Source organism: Ctenopharyngodon idella, chromosome 14 (genome assembly GCF_019924925.1).
Source record: "Ctenopharyngodon idella isolate HZGC_01 chromosome 14, HZGC01, whole genome shotgun sequence".
NCBI lineage: Eukaryota > Metazoa > Chordata > Actinopteri > Cypriniformes > Xenocyprididae > Ctenopharyngodon > Ctenopharyngodon idella.
In genome coordinates, this window is record NC_067233.1 from 19,400,020 (window position 1) to 19,420,158 (window position 20,139).

General features: G+C 40.6%; 2 protein-coding genes across 2 annotated transcripts in view; one reads left to right on the top strand and one right to left on the bottom strand.

Annotated features, from left to right (window-relative positions):
* Window positions 1–20,139, bottom strand: part of col23a1a (collagen type XXIII alpha 1 chain a) — a 150,827-nt gene that overhangs the window by 4,722 nt on the left and 125,966 nt on the right. Inside the window, exons 12-24 of the mRNA XM_051859681.1 lie at window positions 15,994–16,020; window positions 15,861–15,887; window positions 13,741–13,794; window positions 13,276–13,338; window positions 13,095–13,139; window positions 7,111–7,188; window positions 5,660–5,713; window positions 5,459–5,503; window positions 4,349–4,429; window positions 4,185–4,238; window positions 4,022–4,087; window positions 3,674–3,700; window positions 2,770–2,829 (exon numbers count right to left, since the gene is read on the bottom strand). Coding sequence (XP_051715641.1) covers window positions 2,770–2,829; window positions 3,674–3,700; window positions 4,022–4,087; window positions 4,185–4,238; window positions 4,349–4,429; window positions 5,459–5,503; window positions 5,660–5,713; window positions 7,111–7,188; window positions 13,095–13,139; window positions 13,276–13,338; window positions 13,741–13,794; window positions 15,861–15,887; window positions 15,994–16,020 — 681 coding nt within the window. The remainder of the gene's footprint in view (window positions 1–2,769; window positions 2,830–3,673; window positions 3,701–4,021; window positions 4,088–4,184; window positions 4,239–4,348; window positions 4,430–5,458; window positions 5,504–5,659; window positions 5,714–7,110; window positions 7,189–13,094; window positions 13,140–13,275; window positions 13,339–13,740; window positions 13,795–15,860; window positions 15,888–15,993; window positions 16,021–20,139) is intronic.
* LOC127494084 (uncharacterized) lies at window positions 9,089–13,016 on the top strand. Its single transcript, XM_051859678.1, has 2 exons — window positions 9,089–10,990; window positions 11,051–13,016. The coding sequence occupies exons 1-2, from the start codon at window positions 9,880–9,882 to the stop codon at window positions 12,745–12,747; spliced, it is 2,808 nt and encodes a 935-aa protein (XP_051715638.1). The 5' UTR covers window positions 9,089–9,879; the 3' UTR covers window positions 12,748–13,016.

Genomic DNA, 20,139 nt, shown 5'->3' on the forward strand with positions numbered 1-20,139 from the left:
AAGCCATTTTTAAAATAAAACGTTTAAAGAAGGGATTTTGCTTTCCTAATGTCAGCTGGAATGGAATTTCACAATTTTGGGGCATGGAAAGCAAAGGCCCTGCCACCCGAAGCTGTGTTTTAGGGACAGCCAAGAGAGCACTCTGAGAAGAACGCAAATTTTGCTTTGTTATATAAGGAATTAAATGGTCTGCTAAATACTGCAGAGCTAAATCACGAAGTCCTTCATAGGTTAACCTGTGGATTTTAAAATCGACTCAGTACCTGAATAGGAGCCAGTGCAGAGATTCCCAAATAGGAGCTATATGATCACCTACACTAGCCCCAGTCAGGATATGGGCTGTTGAGTTTTGCAAACATTGTAATTTATTGAGAGTCGGTTTCAAAACACAGACTAATAGCTCTTTACGGTAGTCAGTGCGGGAAAAGACAAAGGAGTCTTTCAGTGGTAGTAAAGGAAAAAACTGCCATAACAACATTCTGTATATGGGTTTTGAAGGTCAAACATGAGTCACAATTGATGGGGCGAGCCGAGAAGCATTATTTCTTCTGAAAATGGTTAGCTATTCAAACAGTTACAGAGGTAAGATACATCCACAAATTGTTCTGATTTAGAATTAATGTAAATTTGTGTATTGTCAGCATAAAAATTATAATTAAGACCACGAGACCTTAATAACTGACAAAAAGGACAAACTAAAAAACTAAACAAAAAAGTAAAGGGCCAAGGACAGAACCCTGCGGTACACCAATTCAGACAGGCCAAACTTCAGATCTGTGTCCAGTCCAAGGAGATCCCAGAAACACCAAAGATTTTCAAGATGACTTAGTAATAATGTGTGTTCAGCAGTAACAAAGGCTGAGCTTAGGTCCAGAAGAATAAAAATGGAAATACCTCCAGGGTCAGAAGCCATCAATAAGTCATTGGTAACTTTTACCATAATCGTCTTAGCAATGTGCAATTTAATAAACCAAGATTGAAAGGGCTCAAACATCAAATATGTTATGGTTATGGCTTACAGATGTTATAAGTAGGGTGCGATTTGTAGGGGGGGATGTGGGGATTTCCCCTGTTCTGGTCTATGTATCCCTGCCTCTGCTGAATTATTTTTTATCCCCGGTGAGGATAAAAATTATCCCCCCGGGAGAGTCTACTCCACAAACCACCAAAAGAGCATATAAAATACCAAAAATAAAAATATTTTTTAAAACATCGGCAAGTAAAACGCTGCAACAATAAAATCAGAAACGGATTTTAACTGTTAGCGCTCCAACTTAGAGTCTGGGATGGTGTCAGTGTAGGCAGATGTAGCATCTGAATAGATCAAACACACAATTGCTCAACATCTTCCAAACCTTCACCCATGCCAGGCCCCCTAATGTCTGGCTTCCCCACTGAGCGCTATCACCATTTGCTCTTAACATCCACTTCAAAGACAGTGTTTTATCAGGAAAACACAGGTCACCAGAATCATTCGGTTTATAAAAATGGAATCTTTGCCACTAATTCATTGACAACTTCATCTAAATGAATGAACATGCATTTCCCCAGTACATCTTGTGTATTATTACTGTTTGTATATTGTTCTTTCGTATGTTGTATAGTGTTATGCATGCCTGAAAGTTGGAACTATGAGATAATGTATTTCATCTAGTTGATGTTTACTATCAAATTACCTGTTTAATGACTCACATGTTGGTGGACATCAAAATATCATAGAATGCATTGTATGTTTGTTCTATTTATCAGAGTATAAATGGACACAAACCAACAAACCCAGGCAAATGAATTCACTTTCAAACAAAGGAAATCCCCCGCCAGAGAATTGCACCTTTCCCATTGGTCAAGCCATGACCAAGCCAAGGTTTCGACTGTCTGGAGAGTTCAAAAAGCCCCCACGAAAATCACAGTTCTGTTAGTTCTTCTGGTTCTTTGTTCTTGTTCCTGTTGATACTTAGTGAGGGCCACCCGGCCCGAGCCGGGCTGGTAGGCCTCCATTTCACTTCAAGCCATGCACAACTGCAGCGACTACAAAAGAGTCAAATTAATAGCGCAAAGTTTGTCTTCAATTTATTCATCAACGCAGAAGATATTGATTACAACTTCCACACCAGCGGACCGAACCATCAAGGATTTCTCCTGAGCCTGCAGATCCGGACAGCTAAAGCATTTGCAAGTATTGTGTGAACACTAAATGGCAATTTAGTATTAAGATTGTGAACTCCTTTTAACAAAGGTGCTTTATAGTATTGAAACTGATGGTTTGTCCAGCAATTGTTAATTTACCCTTTCCATTATTTCATTCCCCTGTTATGATACGGTTCAAATTCATTTTCCACTCACTCACTGCGTGAATGGTATGTTTGTGTTTGTTAGTTTAGTTAATGTGTTTGTGATTTAGTTAAATAAAACTTGTGCGCACACTCTTGCGAGTTGATTCTGGTCTGCTTATAAACCAATGTCCCTGATAACGATTCGATCACAGCTATGTGCTAAGAAATCCTTCTTGAAAAGTTGATAGACGATCAATACTGAGTGTTCGCTGGCCGAACAGATTAATTGATTGTAATATTAATTCAGCTACATTAAGTTAATTTTGATTAACTGATTCAAATATTTATAATTAATCATAATGAGTTATGACTAATTATTAATATTTTCCCTTTTGAGCTTATTTGCTTACACAGATCAAAAACAATGTTGAATATCAAGTGTCCCCAACTAAGCAAAAACTAATTAGTGAATTATGGGATTAGATGGTTGTCTCACTTGTATTCCTGAAGCACCGATTTCTCCCTTCTCTCCTTTAATACTCTCCCCTGGATCACCCTGCGAGAGATTCAATATAGTGTTAGACTGATACAATATCAGTATTACATATGTACAATTATACAATATGTGTACAACATATGTACAACTGATACAATATGTATTCACAATACAATGCATGGAATAAAACTTTGCTGGATAAAGTAACCAAGTATGTGTGGCCAAGTATGGTGTCCCATACTCGGAATTTGTGCCCCAAGTGCACACACACACAGCACCGTGAACATATACCCGGAGCAGTGGTCAGCTATTTTTTGCTGCAGCGCCCGGAGAGCAACTGGGGGTTAGGTGCCTTGCTTAAGGGCACCTCAGTTGTGGGTAATGAGAGTGGAAGAGAGCGCTGTTCATTCACTTCCCCCACCCACATTTCCTGCTGGTACTGAGATTCAAACCCACGACCTTCGGGTTACAAATCCGACTCTCTAACCATTAGGTTTATGATGATGAGTTTCATGTCAAAATAAAAAGTTGAATAAATCACTCAATTTAGAAATCCATAAATTAACAGACTTTAGTTGCATCCCAATTTGTGTACTTATGCACTTCTAATTCCACATAGAAAAAGTACACTTTAAATACTTGGATGATGCACTTGATTAACCAAAAAAATGAAGTGTGGAATGTTGGACACTTCATGCACTCAACTGTCACAGATTTAATTACATAGCGGAGGGAGGGGGGCTATCAGACTCTGATGATGAATGACAAAATAACCTTATAAAATTCATGCACTACATGGTTGAGTACATAGTGCATAGTGTATAGTGTGTCATTTGGGACACAGCTTTTGTTTAAAGTCTGGAAATGGAATGAAATAAAATAAAATATAATAAAATACACCTACTTTGGGGCCTGGTATGCCACGATGACCCTAAAACAGATAATAACGGTCACAAACTTTGAATGATGTTATGATATCGCTTCTAAAAGTCATGATCTTGCAGATGGCATAAAAACAAGTTAAAACATATTGTTAGGTTAAGTACAGTTTGGTTGCATTTGTGAATATGATACAGATAAAATTTGAAAGAAAAAAAGCATGAGACATGATTAAAATGAGTTTCATTCATTCATTCCACTTTTATGGCAGTCAATTCTAAAAAAAAACCTGTCATCGGTCATCAAATTTGTTATCAGATGTCATCAAATTAACTGAAAATGAAAAATCACATTTGTCTAAAATGTGTCTCACCATGTATCCAGGTGGTCCTGGTGGACCTGGAGGCCCTGGTGGTCCTGGTTGTGAAATCATCTGAACCTGTAGACAGTCATAAAACCACAGCTGAAGATGACTGAACTCCTGATACTAGAGTATTAATGAATGAGTCAATAAATGTGGGTGCAATTGTACTGACCAGATTGTCCTCTAGTATAGAGTCTCCTTTCTCTCCTTTCTGCCCATCCACTCCCTATAACACAGTAGACTATTATTAACAATATGATAAAAAAATTGAAAAGATTGAGACGGAGAAAGAGATGAAGAGAAGATGAAGAGTATCTTATCACTTTGAATACGTACAGAGGGACCAGAGAGGCCCATTTCTCCTTTTTCACCCCTCTCTCCAGATTCACCAGGCTCTCCAGTGTCTCCCTTATCACCCTGATGATCAAATTAATCAAAATATTGATATGCAGTTAATTTGCATGAACCTCAGTGATGTTCATTTAGAACAAATACACTGCCTGGCCAAAAAAAAGTCGCTGTTTGGATTTTAATGGGCAAATACTTAAGAGTCTATGGATGGATCATTATTGATTATTATGTTTCTAGCATGTTATATGTTTGGCAACAGTTCTTTTAACCCTAAAAGATGGAGTATGTAGCTTTTCATTTCTTAAACAACCACATAGGAAGACGTATCAAGGCCATATTCCAGGATGACAATGTCAAGATTCATCAGGCTTAAATCGTGAAAGAATTGTTGGGAGGGAGCATGAAGAATCATTTTCATACATAAATTGGCACCTCTGAGTCCTGACCTTAATTTCATTAAAAGTCTATGGGATGTGCTGGAGGAGACTTTACAGAGTGCTCACCTCTTGCATTGTCAATACAAGATCTTGGCCAAAAATCAATGCACCTCTTGATGGAAATAAATGTTGTGATATTATTTCCATCAAGAGGTGCATAAATTTTTGGTCAAGATCTTATATTGACAATGCAAGAGGTGAGCACTCTGTAAAGTCTACTCCAGCACATCCCAAAAACTTACACTGAGGTTAAAGTCAGGACTCAGAGGTGCCAATTCATGTGTGAAAATTATTCTTCATGCTTTCTGAAAAATTCTTTCACAATTTTAACCCTGATGAATATTGGCATTGTCATTCTGGAATATGGTCATGATGTGTCTTCCTACATGGTTTAAGAAATGAAATGCTACACACTCCATCTTTAAGGGTTAAAAGAACCGTTGCCAAACATAAAACATGCTAGAAACATAATAATCACTGTAATAATAAACTATCCATAGATTCTTAAGTATTTACCTATTAAAATCTAAACAGCGACTTTTTTTTTGGCCGGGTAGTGTATAAATTAGTCTTTAACAAATAATGAAGACAATGGCTCTTGTCCTTGCTAAATTATGCATATTTATATCAAACAACTGATATTCTTATAAATCATCACCTTTTCGCCATCAACCCCAGCAGGCCCAGGCAAACCAAGTTCACCCTGTTTGGATGAATAAAACATAAGTACAAAATTGATATTTCTCATTATACTATTAATTAGATCAAACTCGGTGACTTAAATAGTCTCTGACAATCACATGTTCCAACTGAGCCACTCATTATGTGGAAATTTTGATAAAATGTAAATGAAATTCACCTTTGGACCTTCTTTTCCTGGTGGTCCCGGGGGTCCAGGAGGGCCAGGTGGTCCCTTTTTTGGGAAGCAAATGGAACAGACATAATTAAGGCTTAGAAAATGTTTTTTTGCAAAACCCACTTTGCATTTTGAGAACCACAAACCTCTGATAGACCTCATTTTATGACTGCTATAAAACAGGAAAATGTTGTTCCAATATAACTCTTAATGTGTAATCCCCGTGGGATCTGAAACTTTTGGAGTATGAAAACAACATCCTGAATGATGCTTAACAATGTTGATGGCATTCTTTGAAGGAAATATTGCTATTTTTTAGATGTATACAAACCATAATTATGGCAGATTTTTTTTTAAATTTCCTTGACACCATATTTTAATGTATCTGTACAATGAGCTTTCAAGGGTTGTGGTTCGATAAACATTTCAGTCTGATTACACTGTTGATAGAGATGACCACAAAGTCTTGCAAATGTAAAAAATAACAAATCTCCTAATTTTTCCTCCTATTTCCCAATTGCTGTGTGACAAAACTCAGACTTTCAAAGAAGGGCATCATCCAGAACATTTAAACAGACATTATAAATGTGACCACAAGTACCATTCATTAAACAACCCAGATACACATTCTCAGAACAAGAATATGCACAACAACATTTGCTACTAATTGCATCTAATTCCATAAATTTATCACGGAATGTTACATGAAGCATAGCCAAGTAAAGTAAAATTATTTGAGCAATTATTTTGAATTTTATTTTGTCAGTCATGTTTACTTCACTGTCTTACAACGTAATGTTGCATACATGCTACAGGCTTTGATAATAATAGTAGTATCAATAATAAAATTATTATACTAATACATTATTTGCAAAGTGTTACTGATGAATCTACACAATAAGCAACCATTATTGTAACTCAAATTAATTTTGGCAACTGCAAAAAAAAAAAAAAAAAAATAATAATAATAATTATATATATATATATATATATATATATATATATATATATATGTGTGTGTGTGTGTGTGTGTGTGTTTGTGTGCATGTGTGTGTGTGAGTGTGTGTAATGAACTGTTCACGCAGACACAGTGAGTATTTGTTAAGGATAAGGATCAGGCTGCATAACCCCCACAAAAAACCCCCACAAAAACACAAAATGCAGGAATGGCAACCCATGCTACAGTACAGTTACCGAGACACTGATGGTTTTGATGGCCTGCCAGAAAAGAATCAACTAATGTCAGACTTTAGATTTCAGAACACAAAATGTCATTTGGTTTTAATATAACCATGAATTTATATTCATCTGTGGTCTACATAATTGCATTACAGGAAGTCAAACCAGTAACATCAAATTTACATGAATCCAGATGACTGATTGGTAAAAATAACAGTTTTATAAGTTGTTGAGAAGTTTTTCTAGCAATTACCATCAGTAAAATCACAGCTCACCTGAAAGGCATCTAAGAGTTTGCCATTGAAGTCAATGATGTCACCGGATGCTGATGTGCCTTTATCACCAGGGCGGCCCTGCCAGGATGAAAACAACTGTTAACACAAATGTGCAAGTATTCTCAGATGTGGAGAGATGTTTCTCTGGTGTTGTTTTATAATTCTAAAGTATTAAAAATGACAGTATCCTCATTGTACAACATCACTACTGGTATTTATGAACAACAGCAGAACTGATATCTTTCTGACATTGTTTTAATGTTATTTAAAGTACATTATGATAAATACTTTTCTACATATATGTACAACATTTCAGCTGTAAACACGTTAACTAGATTGACTAGCGATGTGTTTATTCTGAAATATAATAAAATAATGGTTTGCATTTTAAATAACTTCTATCGAGTGTCATTATGTGCAGTGAGTTTCACGCGTCAAAACTTCCGTTAAGGGAACATAGTGAGCATCAATGCTCTCTGGTTTTCACAGTGCATTGTGGGACTTTTTAAGGAGTAAATGTTTCAGAAGGATTCTGCGATTGAGACCGTCTTTAAAATGGCCGACTCAGTGCCCTGATTACTGAACTAGGGAGCTGATTGAGACACACAAACATGGTCAAGATGAACTTTTGAAATTCCAACTGAGCTTCAGAATGGGGAAGAAAGGTAATTTAAGTGACTTTGAATGTGGTATGGTGGTTGGTGCCAGTCGGTCTGGTCTGAGTATTCCAGAAACTGCAGATCCACTGGGATTTTCACACACAACCATCTCTAGGGTTTACAGAGAATGGCCCGAAAAAGAGAAAATATCCAGTGAGAGTCAGTTCTGTGGACGAAAATGCCTTGTTGATGCCAGAGGTCAAGGGAGAATGGCCAGACTGGTTTGAGCTAATAGAAAGGCAACAGTAACTTAAATAACCACTCATTATTAACTACTTTGTGAACGCACAACAAATTTAACCTTAAACCAGATGGGCTACAGCAGCAGAAGACATACCGGTGACACTCCTGCCAGCTAAGAACAGGAAACTGAGGCTACAATTCACACGGGTTCACCAAAACTGGAAAATAGAAGATTGGAAAAACGTTGCCTGGTCTGATGAGTCTCAATTTCTGCTGTGACATTCAGATGATAGGGTCAGAATTTGGCATAAACAACATGAAAGCATTGATCCATCCTGTCTTGTATCATCGGTTCAGGCTGGTGCTGGTGGTGTAATGATGTGGGGGATATTTTCTTGGCACACATCTGAACCCTTAGCACCAACTGAGCATCGTTTAAATGCCACAGCGTACATGAGTATTGTTGCTGACCACGTCCATCCCTTTATGACCACAGTGTATCCATTTTTTTGATGGCTACTTTCAGCAGAATAATGCACTATGTCACAAAGCTCAAATCATCTCAAACTGGCTTCTTGTACATGACAGTGAGTTCACTATACTCAAATGGCCTCCACAGTCACCAGATCTCAATCCAACAGAGCACCTTTGGGATTTGGTGGAACAGGAGATTCGCATCATGGATGTGCAGCAGACAAATCTGCAGCAACTGCTTGATGCTATCATGTCAATATGGACCAAAATCTCAGAGGAATATTTCCAGCAACTTGTTAAATCTATGCCACGAAGAATTAGGCAGTTCTGGCAAAAGGGGGTCCAACCCGGTACTAGCAAGGTGTACCTAATAAAGTGGCCAGTGAGTGTATATTGCATTTAAGGTATACATTTTATTAGTTCATGCATTGCCTAGGAATTGAATAAAAGGCTAGAAATTGCTAGAAATTGGCTTTTATTACATTGCTTTCTGAATCACTTGTTAATGTGATTTTAATTTGTAATTTTTAATTTTTCAATTTATGTTTTTAAAAGTGCACTCAATAAAATACACTCATATCAGTGGCCTAGTAAAAGCTATTTTATTTTACACTGAGCAGGTCGCCACATTGAGAAAGACATGCTGGGGTCACATGACAGGCCAAATACGACTCACTTTATCTCAGTAACCCCAGATGACTGCTAATAGTCCATTTTCAAGAAGACTGTCTTATCAGTCCAAGACGACCATTTTATCAGTCCAAGATGACCATCAGTGGAGCATAAAAATGAACTTTTTAAGAAATGTACACATTTAAAAGTAAAGGTTACAAAAGGGCTTTTTTTTTTGTTGTTGTTGTTTTTTTGTTTTTTTGCAGTTATACCATAGAAGAACCATTCTGGTTCCCAGAAACTTTCAGTCTGCAGCTCTTGAAAGATATTTTTTTTTTTAGTGTGAAGAACACTTAAATAATCTAAAGAACCTTTTTTTTCCACTATAAAGGACATTTTTTGAGCAATGAAAAGTTTCCATGGATGTTAAAGTGTCACGATCACTGTCTGTTCCTGTCAGTTCCTGGACTCCACTTCCCATAATCCTCCCTTCCAATCACATGCACCAATCACCAATTGCCACACACACCTGCAGATCATTACCTGGACTATTTAAGACACACACACACACACACCCTTTGCGAAGTCTTGATTTGCCCCGGTGATCAACTCTGAGCGTTTTCTTGTGGACTGTTTACCCTGTTACCGTTGGATTGTTTATTCGTTGTGATTCTCTGCTGCCTGCCCTGAACCTTGCCTGTGTACTGGACTGTGATTGTTTGCTGCCTGCCCTGATCTCCGCCTGTGACCCGATACAGTTTGTCTGCTGCCTGCCTCGACTATTGCCTGTCCCTGTTTGTGTCTCTGCCTTTGCCCTGTCTACTCTGTAAAATGGCTGCAAATGGATCCTCACGCATTCGACCCATCATTACAGAAGACTTCGCCATCAAACGATCCAGCAGCTTCTACGAGCGCTTCCAGCCCCAGCATGGACCCAGCAATACGTCTCGTCCGCCTTCGGCAAGGTAATTCTACACTCGAGGACCACATTCAGAAGTTTCTAGACATTGCCTATTTATCTGACCTGCCTGACTGTGCCCTCATTGACTTCTTTGGCTATGGATTAAACGAACCATTGAAGGACTACTTACTTATTAATGGTCCCCGAGGGTCGTTCGTGGAATTTCTGGACTTTGCTCTGCTTACTGTTGGTTCACTGTTTACTGTGGGTGTCGCGGAGGAACGCGACACCTCGTTCCCCCATGTAATGGCTGCCTCTAAAGAGAGCATTCACAAAATGGCGGCCACAACATCATCACATCATGTCTCTGCTGATCTTCCAGAGCCAAGTCAAGTCTCCGTTGATCTTCTAGAATTACATCACGTCTCTGGATCTGTTTGGGAGCGGAGTGGGTTGCGTTCCAGCGTGGCTGATCCACCGCTGACTTCAGCACGAACGGCTGGCATTCCTAAGCCTCCGCCGGCCACTTCGCACTCAAGCTCGCCGGTTGCTACGCACTCAAGCTCGCCGGTTGCTACGCACTCAAGCTCGCCGGTTGCTACGCACTCAAGCTCGCCGGTTGCTACGCACTCAAGCTCGCCGGTTGCTACGCACTCAAGCTCGCCGGTTGCTACGCACTCAAGCTCGCCGGTTGCTACGCACTCAAGCTCGCCGGTTGCTACGCACTCAAGCTCGCCGGTTGCTACGCACTCAAGCTCGCCGGTTGCTACGCACTCAAGCTCGCCGGTTGCTACGCACTCAAACTCTCTGGATGCTATGGACAAGATGGCCGCTTTGCCAGTGCCCACGGGCAAGATGGCCGCCCCGCCAGTGTCTGGCAACACAGGGGTCGTTCCAGCCAGTGAGTCCACTCCAGAACCAGCTCCAGCCCGTGAGTCTGCTTCAACCCATGAGCCCGCTGCAGCGCCCACAGAGGAGGTAGGCATAGAGCCACCGCCTCAACCATGTAAACGGAGGAGGAGGAGGAAGAAGGCTTCCTCCATCCCTCAAGGTCCGGAGGCCTTCCCAGAGCCCGCTGTAGGCCCGGAGGCCTTCCCAGAGCCCGCTGTAGGCCCGGAGGCCTTCCCAGAGCCCGCTGTAGGCCCGGAGGCCGTCCCAGAGCCCGCTGTAGGCCCGGAGGCCGTCCCAGAGCCCGCTGTAGGCCCGGAGGCCGTCCCAGAGCCCGCTGTAGGCCCGGAGGCCGTCCCAGAGCCCGCTGTAGGCCCGGAGGCCGTCCCAGAGCCCGCTGTAGGCCCGGAGGCCGTCCCAGAGCCCGCTGTAGGCCCGGAGGCCGTCCCAGAGCCCGCTGTAGGCCCGGAGGCCGTCCCAGAGCCCGTTGTAAGCCCGGAGGCCGTCCCAGAGCAGTCCGCTGCCGTCCCAGAGCAGTCCGCTGCCGTCCCAGAGCAGCCCGCTCTTCCTGATACGGCCACGGAGGCCGTCGCCGAGCTCCTCGCCCTGCCGGCGCCACCCGAGCTCCTCGCCCTGCCGGCGCCACCCGAGCTCCTCGCCCTGCCGGCGCCACCCGAGCTCTTCGCCCTGCCGGCGCCACCCGAGCTCTTCGCCCTGCCGGCGCCACCCGAGCTCTTCGCCCTGCCGGCGCCACCCGAGCTCTTCGCCCTGCCGGCGCCACCCGAGCTCTTCGCCCTGCCGGCGCCACCCGAGCTCTTCGCCCTGCCGGCGCCACCCGAGCTCTTCGCCCTGCCGGCGCCACCCGAGCTCTTCGCCCTGCCGGCGCCACCCGAGCTCTTCGCCCTGCCGGCGCCACCCGAGCTCTTCGCCCTGCCGGCGCCACCCGAGCTCTTCGCCCTGCCGGCGCCACCCGAGCTCTTCGCCCTGCCGGCGCCACCCGAGCTCTTCGCCCTGCCGGCGCCACCCGAGCTCCTCGCCCTGCCGGCGCCACCCGAGATCCTTACCCACGAAACCGCCACGGCCTCCGTTGAATTCCCCAAGAACTTTTTGGGGGGGGGCCATATACCTGAGGGTGGGGAGCTTGTGGGTGGGGACCCTGCACGGCCGCGATCATCAGCGGCCTCCGAATTGCTTGAGCTTGCGGGTGGGGACCTTACACGCCCACGGCCTTCAACCGTCTGTGAACTGCTGTGGCCGGCTACGGACCCTGACCTACCGTGGGCGCCCAAGCCACCTGACCCGCCGTGGCTGCCCGTGGCACCTGACCCGCCGTGGCTGCCCGTGGCACCTGACCCGCCGTGGCTGCCCGTGGCACCTGACCCGCCGTGGCTGCCCGTGGCACCTGACCCGCCGTGGCTGCCCGTGGCACCTGACCCGCCGTGGCTGCCCGTGGCACCTGACCCGCCGTGGCTGCCCGTGGCACCTGACCCGCCGTGGCTGCCCGTGGCACCTGACCCGCCGTGGCTGCCCGTGGCACCTGACCCGCCGTGGCTGCCCGTGGCACCTGACCCGCCGTGGCTGCCCGTGGCACCTGACCCCCCGTGGCTGCCCGAGTTCCTGGACCTGCATTGGAGACCCCGTTCCCGTCTGCCAACAGGTCTCCAATGTACCCACCCCCCCTCCCTATCTGTGCCATTTACGCCGCGAGGACGCGCCTTCCGGAAGGGGGGCGTTATGTCACGATCACTGTCTGTTCCTGTCAGTTCCTGGACTCCACTTCCCATAATCCTCCCTTCCAATCACATGCACCAATCACCAATTGCCACACACACCTGCAGATCATTACCTGGACTATTTAAGACACACACACACACACACACCCTTTGCGAAGTCTTGATTTGCCCCGGTGATCAACTCTGAGCGTTTTCTTGTGGACTGTTTACCCTGTTACCGTTGGATTGTTTATTCGTTGTGATTCTCTGCTGCCTGCCCTGAACCTTGCCTGTGTACTGGACTGTGATTGTTTGCTGCCTGCCCTGATCTCCGCCTGTGACCCGATACAGTTTGTCTGCTGCCTGCCTCGACTATTGCCTGTCCCTGTTTGTGTCTCTGCCTTTGCCCTGTCTACTCTGTAAGTACTTTTAATAAACAAGCTGCAAATGGATCCTCACGCATTCGACCCATCATTACAGAAAGGTTCTTCGTGGAACCATAGATGCCAATAAAGAACCTTTAATTTTAAGTATATATCATGCATCATTCCTCACCGTTTCGCCCTGGGGTCCTTGTTCTCCAACATCTCCTTTATCTCCCTGAGAAATACAAAGTGAACCAATACAATCAAGCACACTGATGTTACCCATTTACTGTAAGTCCTGTCTTTGAAGGAATCACTGTATATACAGTAAATATATATATATAACAGAAATAGTTTCACCCAGCACTCACCTTCAAGCCTGGCAGACCATCGGTTCCTCGGTCACCCTGAGGACCTGGCTCTCCCTGCTCGCCCTGCCAAAGTATATAGAGCATTTAAATTAATATAGAACAGATTACAGAGAATAAGAGTGCAGCAGAAGATGCTTGAACAGAGCAGCAGGATCCATATGAAGCCCATTACTCTATGAAATCATTCTTATTACGCTGCTAATGATTAAGTAATGGTCAGAGGCTATGGTCAAATTGAGCATATGATCAAATCCAAAAAATATGCTTCATGGGAGGATTGAATCAAACAAAATGAAAGAGTGCAAAACAGAAGATGAATACACAAAAACTGAATAGGTTAAAATATTATTATTTGATGTCTCGTATTTAAATTCCATAATGGAGGAAAATGACATTGAAAACCTTGTTTTTTGGATCAAGATTATAAAATTTTCAATATTCTGGTGTCAAAACCAAGAATCTGACCTTTGGCCCTGGGGGTCCCTGCGGTCCTGGGTAACCTTGAGCACCAACTTCACCCTGTAAAAGAAAGTTAGAAAGATGTACAAAAATGCACGTGGACACAAACGCTGTCATACGTCACTGCTTTCAAAATGTGTTAAAATGCAACTAATGATGTAATGCAAGTACACGTTATATTCTCAGTCATGCTTGGCGGCGATGTTCATAAACTGTTTCTGTGGTCAGTTTTGAGAAACATTTTGAGAGAATCTTGCTGAACAAGTTCTAGCTAACTACCTGAATAACAGCACATCTGGAAACAGACATTTGAAGACATTTAACACAAAAACGAATGTTAAAGTTGTGATGTAACATAAGTAATCTTTTTTCTGTATTGTGACATTCATCAAATTAAAACTTTTTCTATCCAGTGTTGGGTAAGTTACTCTAAAAAAGTAATTAATCACTAGCTACTAATTACATCTTCAACGGTGTAGTTAGATTACTGTACTAATTACTCTCACTAAAAAATTGCATTACTTATTACTAAATTAATTACTTTCTAAATCCCATATCAGCCTTGACCAGTTGGACAATATAAGGCTAGACATCAAACTGCTCAGTCTCACTTTATTTTAAGTGTCTATGTTTAACTACTATGTACTAACATTTAAATTAATCATTTGATACAATGTGCTCATTGTGTACATTGTGTCATTAATATTTTTAAAAATACCTGCATGTAATTACAGCTGTATTTTATTTCTGTAATTACACCTATAATTACACTGTTGATGCTTCCCTTACCCCTTAAATCTAACCAGACCACCAAACCTGTCCCTAACCTTACTCATATCCTATCTCAGTAGCAAGTATCAAGTGTTTTGCAATACATGAACAAAGTACACAGTACTTATTTTCTTGATGTAAGTACCAACTGCTATTTTAATTCTTTCAAATAAATGTTATAAAATTACATAATTACGTATTACTTATTAATGACATTATTCTTGAATTTACCAAAGTGTTTAAAGGAAGAAGGTTACATTAAAAGCATACATTTTAACATTAGACATTTTGATAATAATTTAAATCCAGATCTGAACATAATCTTACACTCACCAGTGTTACTTCAGTATCATTGAGGTTTTAATATTTTGAATTAGATTTTATTTTTATATTTTCTGTTTTCATTTTAGGTAAAAATTTAGCAATTTTGTTGTGTTTTTGTCATTTTTGTCAGTTTTAGTTTATTATTTTTAGTTATTTTAGTACTTCAACTTAAATGAAAATGAGAAAGTGATATATATATATATATATATATATATATATATTATTTCAGCTAATCTTTATTTCAATTAAGGATGTTTTTTTATGGTTTTGGTTTTAGTTTTAGTTAACGATAATAACTCTGGCACTCACCAGAGAGAACTCTGTCTTTTCACCAGACATTTTTATTAAAAAATATGAGCTCTCAAAAAAATTCTACTGGAAACACTCCATAATTGCACATTATTCCGAAGAAAAATGTTGGTATTGGTACAAGTGTTTCAATGTAAAATCATGTATAAAAGTAATAAACTTTCCTTTTCAGCTGACGTCACCAAATCCTCCCCTTCGGCCACTTTTCAATTTTCAGATAAAAAAAAATCAAATGCACCTCTACATTTTTCTCATATCCTGTTTCACTTAGAAATAATTACATTACTGAAGTAAAAAGGGTTGCGAACACCATTTCATTCTGACTTTATGTACAACAGACCCACGCGGCTGCAAAACAATGGCTGAGAACATACTCACATGTATGTTTCTCATCTTAGTCCCTCACTCACAAACATACACATGTACTAAAACAAAACTGATATTACACATTAAAGTCATTCCAGTGAAACAGGCAGAAAATAATTCAAGACATCATACAGATGTCAGTGCAACCAGACGTCAGTGTGTTTACGGACAGCTGAAGTCAGCAAGCACTTACCAGCACAAAGGACAAAACACTCAAACATGCTGGTCATATTTATGTCAAGAGGAAATAATTTAGTCTTTCATAAAACTGCGAAAGCAAGACATTTTCCTAAAAAACAAGAAACATCTTGATCGCAAGGATGAGCACACACAGGGTTTATGTATTTTTATCTTACCGGTTTTCCTGGTAAACCTCTTTGTCCCTGCAGAGAGAGAAAACATGTTTGAAAGAAAGTAACATACAATTATATAATGTAAACCATGAAGACCATGACCATGATGATCAGAAACAGCACTGGTTATGCTCACCTCTACTCCATCTCGTCCAGGAGCACCCTAGAGAGACAGAAAGTATTTAAGAGTTACTTTAATACACCAAACTTTCAAGATGTACTGTCCATAAACATACAGTTAGTGCTTGATTGATCCCAGAGCTTTTTTTTTTTTTTTAAGGAGACCAGTGCTGGAGAACCAAAAAGTCATATGTGCCAGTCCTAAAGTGCATCATTAGTAACATTAAACGGCTCGCTGGGTTAGTGGTATGAGTTTCACGTTAAATATCAAGTTAAGTCAAGTCAAATTTATTTGTATAGCGCTTTTCACAATAGATAATTTTTTCAAAGCAGCTTTACAGAAAATCATGATGTTAATATTTATAATATTTAATGTTTTCAAGTCTCATAGTCTCAGATTAGAATTAGAATAATATAGTTTACATTTTGTGACAATACAAGCAATCAAGCAGTTGAGATGTGCTATACAGTATAAATCGCCCAACGCAAGTATACTTTACGTATGCGGATAATGTTTGACATAATTCCAAGGTTCCAAAAGGGAGTTTTCACAGCAATGCCATAGAGGAACCATTTTTGGTTCCCCATATGAACCTTTCAGTAAAAAGTTTTTTAAAAAACCCCTTTTTTTTTTTTTAAATGTGAAGAATATTTTAATAACCTTTTTCCACTATAAACTTTTGCGCAGAAGAAAGGTTCCATGGATGTTAAAGGTTCTTCATGGAACCATCAAAGCCAATAAAGATCCTTTATTTTTTAAGAGTGCAAAGAGCTGGGCGATAATATAGTTACATATAGTTACATCCCCCCCACCCCCCTTAATACGGGTCTGTGCAGAGACTGGTTTGTCTGTCATTTAACCACTAGGGGGCAGTGATGTAAAGCTTTTCACCATCAGATGTTGGGCACCAATAGCAAACACGTTCTCATCACTGATACAAGGTTATCAGATGTTTCTTCTCCTTTTATTATACAAATCAAGGTCTGTGTTTGTTTGTCATACACAGAGAGAAAGAGCACAGGCCTAGATAACTGCATGCATCTTGTGGAGGATGCCCTGGGTGAATGTATTATGATAAAAAAAAAAAAATACTCCTTAGGGTGTCAATTAAGCAATGTTTTCTATTTTGTAATTGACATTCTTCATTCTGGACCTAAATTATCTACACAATGATCGAAGTCATGGTGCCCATACACACAGATGCGTACACACAATCATGTCAAATGTAGTATTTTATGTCAAGCAGACTTCAAAGCTGGTATTCAGCCACAATACAGAGAGACATCATTTTCAGTTCCCTGTCAAAAATGAGCAAAACCAGAGGAAGCACTTGGGAAAATCAGAAGCCCTGTGCTGTTCGCTTTCCCCGTTCTTCCTTCAAGCTGTGTTTCTTAATAAGGTGGTTTTGCAAGCGAAAAACACAACAATGGAAGATAACTAGCTGGTAAGATGTCAGGGAAACATCTGTGACCAACATGGTGCAGAATTTTAGCTTTCATAAAACGTTCCTTTACATACAAGCTTGACGACAGAGTAGAGCTGTGCAAACAGAACATGTATTCTTGTATTATCCACAGGACTCTTATAAAAAGCTCTACTTCTGCCAGTACAGATACACACTCTCTTTGTGTTTATATGCATTCACTGTATAGGCTACTATGGTTTTGAGACTCATCAAATTATATCAGAATTGTGTTACTTAGTAGTGGGGGGGGGGAATACAGTAGGTGTTGGGACTGTTGGGACATTTTTTTTTATTTTTTGTAATCTTACTGACACCAAACTTTTGAATGTATAGTGTATATATAAACTATACTTCGAGGCACATGACTAAATAAATGACATTTCTCGCATGTTTGCCAAACCCCTAAATGTCATGTAAAATTAAGTAAAGTAAGTCTGGTAATTTAAAATGTCATTCAGACGGCATTCATATCTGAATGAATGATTTTTGGCCAGAAAAACTATAATATCCTGCTGATTTAGTGCCGATAGTCAAAGTTTTGGCTTGTGAAACTAACAGTCTGAACGAGAGGACAGACAGTCTTATCGAGCAGAAACAGAAGAGTATGTGTACTGGCTCTCTCATAACCTGCCACTATGCAAGAATAATTCCTGTTATTGTGAAAAGAATTGACAGTCTAGTGTGCCGGTGAGAACCAGCTCAGTTTGAGCTCTGGCATAAGAGTAATTCTTCCATGAATGCTTCCAATTAAAAAATGCCAACTTCAGATTGAAATAAAAACATTTCAAGTTCATGTTTAGTCCAAATTAAGCTGACTTTATGATAAGACACTATAAAGAATGAACTTCATTTGACGGGACCTAAGGCGAGAAATGCTGGGAGAACTGTTCCTGAACCTGGACTTGCGCCATATCTCTTTTGGGACGTTCAGGAACAGAAGAGCTCGTCAAGTACACACTGTGACCGTGTCTTACCCGAACCAGATGAGTCTTAAGCCTTAAAATCTATATTTGGTTCAGCTTTAGTTGAGCTGCAGTGCACTGGCATAGGCCGTGGTTTTCAAATGCCCCGTTGGGGGAATGATGAACTGGATTTGCCCCCTTCCCCTCTAACCTCTCTCTCTCTCCATCACCTCTGGCTGAACAAAACACAACCGTGAGAGGCCAGAGTGAAGCAACGCTAATGCCTTTAACCTTTAAAGTACAACCTGTAACTGTTGTAAACCACAGGCTGCTGTAGTACAAAAACATCTTCAGATAATAAATCCAAATCTACAATCAGGGCCCCCTCAGTAAACATTGCTGTTTGGTGCCCCCTTTGGTAGTTGGTGCCCTACGCTGTTTGTTTACTCCGCATGCACAAAAAAGCAGTTGGTTTAAATTACTTTGTTAAAATGAGCTAAAGCAACACAATTCTTAATTTTTTTTTTCACAATTTCATTTCATTATGTTCAATCCATTTAAATATGTCAACTTTAAGTTAACTTGATAATGTTTTTTGGTACTACATGAATAATTTTTGTTGACATAACTAAGGGTGTCTCAATCAGCTCCCTAGGTTGTGATATGGTGTACAAAAATTTGGGCACTGGTAAGGACAACAAGGACCCGGGCTCACTACACATTACAATGTCACAACTGGTATTTATGAACAACAGCAGTTATTTAAAGTACATTATGATAAATTCTAAGATTTTTACATACATGTACAGCTACACGTTACATGTACCTGCAACATTTCAGCCCTGAATTATGTGTTAGCTATATCAAGTTTGTACCTGTCTAGCGAATTTTATGCTGAAATTAGTTTAGTTCAGTTTATTGATTTATAAAGCACATTTCAAAACAACAGAGATTGCAACCAGAGTGCTATACAGAAAAACCCCCAAAACATAATTTAAAATGAGAAATGTATCAAATAGACATTACAAAAAGTAACTTTAGAAAATAAATATTCTATTTGATTCAACATAGAATTTATTACACATAACTTTTTAGGTTATAACGGCCATGAGGGTGAGTAAATGATGACAGAATTTTAATTTCTGGGTGATCTATACCTTTAATGGTTTTTTTTTTGTTTGTTTGTTTTGTTTTATTAATATGGAATATGACTTTTTTTTAATGAAATAATACTCTAAATAAGAAACTAAAACTGCCAGTAGATGGCGGAAAATGTCTAAATCAGTCAGTCATTGAGTCATTCATTCATTCATTCGTTCGTTCGTTTTGTTCAAACGGCTGATTCATTCAAGAATGAAGTAAACGGATCTCTTTATGAATGGGCCATTGAATCATTGGTTCACCCGATTCGTTCAAGTCGCAGATTCATTCAGAAACACCGCTGTGTTGCTCAGAGATGCACAATCGTTCTGTTATGGCTTGTGTCTAAAATATAACACAATATTAACTTCTTATTTACTGAACTGTTGTATAAAATCAGTATCACACTTGCACTCGTGCTGTTCAGAACCAAAATAGCACTCGTGTGATATTGCTTAACTATATCATGTGATATAAATATGAAACAAAAACTTATACAGGGGCATTTTTCCCCCAATATCTTGAATTTTATAACTGCATTCTATAGGCTCCATTCTATAGGTGCTGGTCATATAATTAGAATATCATCAAAAAGTTGATTTATTTCACTAATTCCATTCAAAAAGTGAAACTTGTATATTATATTCATTCATT

Excerpts from the sequence above, each read along its gene's own strand:
- LOC127494084 (XM_051859678.1), top strand. The coding sequence starts at position 9,880 with ATGGATCCTCACGCATTCGACCCATCATTACAGAAGACTTCGCCATCA. Across the intron at positions 10,991-11,050 it reads GGCTTCCTCCATCCCTCAAG|GCCCGGAGGCCTTCCCAGAG; the intron begins GTCCGGAGGCCT and ends AGCCCGCTGTAG.